The sequence below is a fragment of the Grammomys surdaster genome, unplaced genomic scaffold, assembly GCF_004785775.1.
Source record: "Grammomys surdaster isolate TR1022 unplaced genomic scaffold, NIH_TR_1.0 183, whole genome shotgun sequence".
In the NCBI taxonomy this organism is placed as follows: Eukaryota; Metazoa; Chordata; class Mammalia; order Rodentia; family Muridae; genus Grammomys; species Grammomys surdaster.
In genome coordinates this window covers 3,749,393-3,756,896 of record NW_021604628.1, presented here as the reverse complement: position 1 = coordinate 3,756,896, position 7,504 = coordinate 3,749,393, and the positions used below count along the sequence as shown (strand labels likewise).

General features: G+C 51.3%; 1 protein-coding gene across 3 annotated transcripts in view; it reads right to left on the bottom strand.

Moving 5' to 3' along the window:
- Positions 1-7,504, bottom strand: part of Trpm2 (transient receptor potential cation channel subfamily M member 2) — a 56,597-nt gene that overhangs the window by 35,410 nt on the left and 13,683 nt on the right. For all 3 annotated transcript variants that reach the window (XM_028767847.1, XM_028767848.1, XM_028767846.1), the window contains 4 exons: positions 6,408-6,588; positions 4,950-5,116; positions 3,060-3,240; positions 1,166-1,227 (listed from right to left, as the gene is read on the bottom strand). In XM_028767847.1, coding sequence (XP_028623680.1) covers positions 1,166-1,227; positions 3,060-3,240; positions 4,950-5,116; positions 6,408-6,588 — 591 coding nt within the window. The remainder of the gene's footprint in view (positions 1-1,165; positions 1,228-3,059; positions 3,241-4,949; positions 5,117-6,407; positions 6,589-7,504) is intronic.

The window sequence follows — 7,504 nt, the reverse complement described above, 5'->3', positions numbered from 1 at the left end:
TCTTTCTTTCTTTCTTTCTTTCTTTCTTTCTTTCTTTCTTTCTTTCTTTTTTTGTTTTTTTGAGACAGGGTTTCTCTGTGTAGCCCTGGCTGTCCTGGAACTCACTCTGCAGACCAGGCTGGCCTCGAACTCAGAAATCCACCTGCCTCTGCCTCCCAAGTGCTGAGATTAAAGGCGTGCACCACCACTGCCCTAGAACGTTATTCAATAGCAGCTGAGGTTGCATCCCACTTGCTACTAGAGTGAGCCTATGAAGCTGGAACCTTCTGGAAGTTTCCAATGGTTTGGTGCACACCGCAGAGCTGTTGCTATCACACAAGGACAAGGTGTACCACTGATACACCTGACTCAAGCTTATCACTCACCACCTAATACCAATTAGTACCAAGGATTTGTGGCATAGCCATTGGCCAGACGCATTCACAGGGATGCTGTGTAGATCCAGAAGGACCAAAACCCAAGGGATACCAGGACCATGAGGAAAACCCCAGATCTCAGCTCTAGGAGCTGGACTGGGGCTGGGGCCTGTACTTGATAGCAGTGCCTGGGATACTGGGTGGAAGACTTTTGGAGAGGCCATGGGAAAGAGAGAGCCAGCAGACTCACCATAACCTGAGCTAAAGCCAAGCCACCTCTCCCACAGGAGGGTGTATCCATCACATGCCTCCTCTCCCACCTAGAGACATCCCTGTCCTGTGGTGGATTCCCTCTCCTCCATAATCTGAGGACAGCATGCCATGTGTGTTCTCAGCGATGGCACCAGATTCTAGCCAAAGCATCTACCAGTCCTCCCTCAAAGCATCTACTAGTCCTCCCTCCAAAGCATCTACCAGTCCTCCCTCAAAGCATCTACCAATCCTCCCTCAAAGCATCTACTAGTCCTCCCTCAAAGCACCTACCAGTCCTCCTTCAAAGCATCTACTAGTCCTCCCTCCAAAGTACTTACCAGTCCTCCTTCAACACATCTATCAGTCCTCCCTCCAAAGCATCTACCAGTCCTCCCTCAAAGCCTCTCCCAGTCCTCCCTCAAAGCCTCTCCCAGTCCTCCCTCAAAGCCTCTCCTAGTCCTCCCTCAAAGCCTCTCCCAGTCCTCCCTCAAAGCCTCTCCCAGTCCTCCCTCCACAGCAGCATCCGAGCCCCACACTGCACAGCAGCGAGTACTCACATGCAGAGTGCCAGGGCCACCCTCCAACACCACGCAGACAATGGGGATCTTGATGGCCACACCTAGACAGACACAGAGCCCATGTGACGGCAAGTTGGGGGAGGCGACCGTTTGAGTCCTCTCCCTCCACCCACCCAACTCCACCCTAGTCACATGGGGAAGAGCCAGCTGTGCCCAGCGGCAGACAACGGCAGCGGCTAAAGGTGAACAATGACGGCTTGTGGAGAAGTTGCTCAGTCACCATAAAAGAGCAAACCCAGCCAGCTCGTGGTGGCACACGCCTTTAATCCCAGTACTTAGAAGACAGAAGCAAGCGGATCTCTGTGAGTTCGAGGCCAGCCTGATCCACAGAGTGAGTTCCAGGACAGTCAAGACTACACAGAGAAACCCTGTCTGGGGGTTGGGGGAATGAAGCAAACCCAAGACCACCTGGCCATTTGCTCCACCCCTACCCCCCCAGACCATTCTCCCTGACCCTGACCCTGCCCACTCACCCCACCCCTGCATCTACCACAGTAGGGACTCCTGTACCTGACTACCCAGGCCAGCCTTCCACCTGTATCCTACTCCATCCTGATTGAATTGTACAGAAGGAGCAAGAGCAGACCTCCATCTCCTCTATCCAGTGGACCGCTCTAGCCAGCCTGCCTTTCTCTACTGTTCTTTTCATGGTGCCTCAAAATCCAGGCTGGCTCAAGGAGCCTCTAGGAGGGGCTGGACCCATCCCTTGTGGGCTGAAGGGGTATGGGGGGGGGGACACACATCATGAATCTTCTTCCCTTCTATTCGACCCCACCCAGAAGGCAGAAAAATGGAGGTATGTATGGGGTTTCCTCTCCAACCCAGTGATAACAAGGGTCCCTGCCTTGACACACCTCCTACACCATCAGTGCTCCCCAAGTAGTGCTCCCCAAGCAGTGCTCCCCCAGCATGGAGCCTAAACAGATTACAGATGCCCTGGGAACTTAGTGGACATCTCATCGGACCTGGGGAAGGTGATTGGAAGACTGGGTGCCCAACCCCAGTGGGGACCCTGCTGTAGGAAGTACAAGAAGCTTGATATCTGCTGCCCAGTGTCACTCCAAACAATCCACGTGCTGAGCTGGACACCCCCCCCCATGCTCTGTGTGCTCTCCCCTCACCTCACACACTGGGCGCCCCCATCCCTCTCCCCAAAGGCAAGTGAGGTTGAGCTGAGAGGTCTGTTTGTCACCTGTTCCCATTTCACAGCCTATACCAGCTGGTTTTGTGTGTCAACTTGACACAAGCTGGAGTTATGACAGAGAAAGGAGCCTCCCTTGAGGAAATGCCTCCATGAGATCCAGCTGTAAGGCATTTTCTCAATTAGTGATCAAGGGTGGGAGGGCCCATTGTGAGTGGTGCCATTCCTGGGCTTGTAGTCCTGGGTTCTATAAGTAAAGCAGGCTGAGCAAGCCAATAAGCAGCACCCCTCCAAGGTCTCTGCATCAGCTCCTGGCTCCAGGTTCCTGCCCTGTGTGAGTTCCTGCCCTGACTTCCTTTGGTGATGAACAGCAATGTGGAAGTGTAAGCTGAATAAATCTTTTCCTCCCCAACTTGGTCATGATATTTTGTGCAGGAATAGAAACCCTGACTAAGACACAGCCTGAAACCATCTCTAATTGAAAATGTAGAATGTTCTATCAACTGACAGCCAACAGCCAAGCCTACACTAACACCCTTCCACTGATGATCGAAGCAGCAAGAGAAGACCTGTACCCATGAAGAAGCACTCAGGGACCCGAAAAATGAATATCGTTGCATTGTGATCTCACCACCATGAACTATGTAGGTCATGGCAGCCAGCTGTGGCTCTGACACAGAGCCAGCCTCTCTTCTCTCTGCCCCAGGTTCCCTCAGGAGCATGCACACTTACCCCCCCTTTCCTTCGTTTGCTCTGAGATGTACTTCTCCAGCTTAGTCCTCAGAGGAATCTCCACACCATACTGCCCATGGGTCCCATCATCCACCAGGATGAAATGGGAGTGGTTACTGTCCAGGCAGGTCAGGTTCCCTTGACCTTCCTCATCCAACATGTACTCAGCAGGGAGGCCTTCCTGTGGATGACCAGGGGAGTCTCACACACACATTGGTTTAAAAAAAAAGCCATACCTGTATTCTGGAAAGGGGGGGCATCTAATAGCTTGGATAATGACCCCCCAAAGATACCAATCCCTAAAACCAAAAGTCTGCTGGTGTTCCCTTATTTAGAAAAAGGGGCTTTGCAGCTATGATGTTAAAGATCTAAACATGAGAAGATTAGATAGGTTTGTCTGGGTGGAGCCTTAGGAACTCCCAGAAGCACCTGCAGTTAAAGGAACAGGAAGGGTCCTATCAGAGGCCCAGAATAGTATAACTTCATTTTTGTTGGGGTCAAATGATATAGTGTCCGTGCTGTGTGGGAGAGTAGCTTCTGTTTTATTTTTTATTTTTAAAATTATTATCTATTTATAAGAGTACACTGCCGCTGTCTTCAGACACACCAAAAGAGGTCACTGGATCCCATTACAGATGGTTGTGAGCCACCATGAGGTTGCTGGGAATTGAACTCAGGACCTCTAGAAGAGCAGTTAGTGCTTTTATCCACTGAGTCATCTCTTTTCCCTGGGAAAGTAACTTCTAATTGTAGTTGTTTTGTGCTACCAGACTTGGGGTCATGTTTTACAGCACCCCAAAGAGGTTACTAACCTGGGAGATGCTGCCTGACAAGACACCGTCTCTACTGTCCACAGAGCAGAGAACAGCATTACAACTGGAAGGGTTCTTAACTCGGAACACCCCTGGCCTCCATTAGCCTCAGTCTTACACCAAAAAAATGGGTGCACAAAACAGAAACATTGGTCCATCTTGTCCAGGGATGCACTCCATGATTCAGACACAAGAGAAAGACAAAGACTGTGTTCCTTAGAGCAACTATGTCTGATAAAGGGCCCCTGAGCCAGGAGGACTGCACACTGGGCCAGGCACACTCTTGTCAGCAGTGACAAAAGACTCCCTAGTCATAGATCACGATGTTCTCAGATTTCTGTGGCTGTGAATGAAATATACATGTCCTCATTAGGACAGATCCAGTGCGTCTTTAGAAAATCGGCTTAGTGAACCAAGTTATCCAACTGACGTCTCTATCTTTTTTTAAGATTTATTTTTATGTATGTGAATACACTGTTGCTCTCTTCAGACAGACCAGAAGAGGGCATCGGATCCCATTACAGATGGTTGTGAGCCACTATGTGGTTGCTGGGAATCAAACTCGGGACCCCTGGAAGAGCAGTCAGTGCTCCTAACCACTGAACCATCTCTCCAGCCCAGAAGTCTCCATTCTTAAGTAGCTGCTAAGCTGAGCTTGGAGGGTAGTGTTAAAAAAGACAGCCCAACTTGCTGCTGACTGCCAGAAACTACGGCCCTGTGGAACTTCTGGCTGGAGGCCTCTAACCACAAAGGTTCAAAGCTAAAAACTCAGGTTTTGTGGTCAGATAGCCTGGCTTAATCCAACCCCAGTGTTTGCTGGCTGTGTGGTCCTGTTCAGTCACTTCCTTCCTTGAAGCCCATTTCTCATCAAAGCAACTCTTGGGATGTACCCCCATGTAGTAATAACCAGCACATGGTTGCCTCTTGTACACTCAGTCCGTGTTAGCTGCCCACCCTCCTCACTGTGCCCTCCGCAACTCAACACTCATGCTGGCACCCAACGTGCTCCCTGAACTTCTCTCCCTCTGCCCCCATTCTTCCTCCTCCAACCCAGATTCACTCTGGAATGGCTACTCACCGCGCGATGGGTCAGCCCCTCGCGGTTGTGGATGGTGCCCCACGTGGCTATGCCAATAGTGATGACTTCACCTTCTTTGCAGCTGCTGCTCAGGCTGAAGTCCCGTACCGCCTCGCCCACCTGCTTCATCACGCCCGTGTGGGACCCTCCAGTGATGATCCAGGCCCCTGGAGAAGGAGAGACAGGCCATGCCTCTAGGTTCCAATGTGCACCCTGCCATGCTAATCCTGACACCCAGAGTCCCACTGGACTCCTGGCATGGAACCTCATCCTTAGACTCTCAAGTACATTGGCAGCTATGTCTCTAAAGCAGGATTGAGGAAGAGACACTATACTGTGATAGTATCTTCCTGGGACCTGAGTGCCCCACATTACAAGACAACGATGGGAAAGAATGAGAAACAAAGACTTGTATCTTCTCTCTCTGAGTCTCTCCTGCCCCTCTGTCTTCTCTGTCCCAGGCTGAGGAGCATACAAGGTCTGAGTCTCCTATTCTGCAGCTTTCCACCTTCCTTTCAGAGTTGGCGTCCCAGAGAGTAGTGGATGATGCCCACACTCCCCATCCCTCAGCCCTACAGATGACAATCTGCCTCCAGCACTACCGGAGCCACGCACATACATGCTACACAAGTCAAGACCCGTCAGCTATTGGTTGGGTGCTTAGCTCACTACACAGTGCTGGCCAGACTTCTGAAATCAGTGCCTTGAAGCCACATGGACATTAAATAAAATCTAGGGTCTGGAGAGATAGCTCCAGTAAAGAGTACTGGCCTCTCTTCCAGAGAACCTAAGTTCTGTCCTAACATTCATGTCGAGAGGCTCACAACCACCTTTCAGCTCCAAGGGGATCCAATGTCCTCTTCTGCCATCCACAGGCATCCGAACACATGTAGCATTCACACACACACATACACACACACACGCACACACACACGCACACACACACATGCACACATGTGCACACATGTGTGTGCACACACACGTGCATACACTCACACACATTCACACACATGCAGGCATACACACATGCACACACACATGTGCATATGCACACACATGCACACATACATGTGCATATGCACACACATGCACACACACATGCACAGGCACACACATTCACACATGCACATACACGCACACACATGCAGGAACACACACATGCACACATGTACCCAATATGCACATAAGTGCCCATGCATGTGCACACATAGGCACTAAGTAAAAATAAGTTTGTTTTTTAAATCTAGCACATTAACACATGGAAGTGACTATAGGGCATCAGAACAATAAACAGCATGAAGGAAGTGTTGTCTGTAGATGAGGGACCCAAGGAATTTAGCCCAGGCTGGGTGTGCACTCAGCTATCCCCAAGAGTTTTCTAGACCCCATAATCCTGGTCCCCAGAGATCCCCTTCATCCTACCTTGCACTCGTAGCTTGGGCAGGCCTCAGCACTCACCTGTGGTTTGGGCCACCTTGACCAGGCCTCTCCGGAAAATACTCTTCAGCCTCAACTTCATGTTGAAGTTCTTGGCCCCACCAGTCACGGAGATGAGGAGGTTGGGGACATCCAGGCCCCAGTGCTGGGTCATGAGCTGGTAGATGACACTGGAGGGCGTATCCTGGGAGACTCGGACATACTGTAGGGGAATCGTGAGCTGGTGAGGGCACTTTGCAGGAGACACAGCAAGGGAACCATACAAGAACACCCTACAGGATACAGTGAGAGCATCTTGCAGGACAAGGGGACCGAGCAGGGGACACAAAGGGAACCTGCAGGGTCTGGTGAGGAGTCCCTGAAAGAATGGTTGCACCCTTCACTCTCAACACGGACTGTGGCCGCCTGCACCTTGCCTGCTCAGCCCGGGGCTGGACACCTTGAGTTCACACCCAGGAAGAAAAGTAGGCACAGTATCTAGTCAAGACCTGAATTGTCAGAAGAAAGAGATGAGGCCCAGAGGAGAAATTTGAGTACAACGGGGCCTCCCTAGGTAAGCCAAACCACTCTTTACAAAGCCCCTAGGCCCAGCTCCCCCCACCCCAACATGCTCTCTTTTCTCATCCTCTCTGCTTAGGGAGCACCTCAGATCTTCCTCCCTTCCTTATGTCACCCCGGCACTGGCTCCTCCATGTGGTTTGGCCTCCACCTCACTTATTTCCTGCTCCCAGGACTGGCCAAACTCTGCTGTCACCTGAACTGTCACTGGGGTTTGAGTTTGGACCCTGCTCTGTGCACACATTTTCTGCCCTCCAGGGTAGGGTGGGAGTGAGAAGTAGCAATTCCTTTGCTTCACAATCCAGAATGTTCCAGCCATAGTGGACTCTCCCCTCCCTCTCCCCCACCCCCTTCCCCTTTATTCTCTCCCCCTCCCCTTTCCCCTTCCATCCTTCTTCTCTCTTCCCTCTTTCCTTTCCCTCCTCCTCCTTCTCCCTCTTCCTCCTTCTCCTGCCTCGTCCTTCTCCCTCCTCCTCCTTCTCCCTCTTCCTCCTCCCTCATCCTCCTTCTCCCTCCTTCTCCTTCTTCCTCCTTCTTTCTCCTCTTCCTTCTCCCTCCTC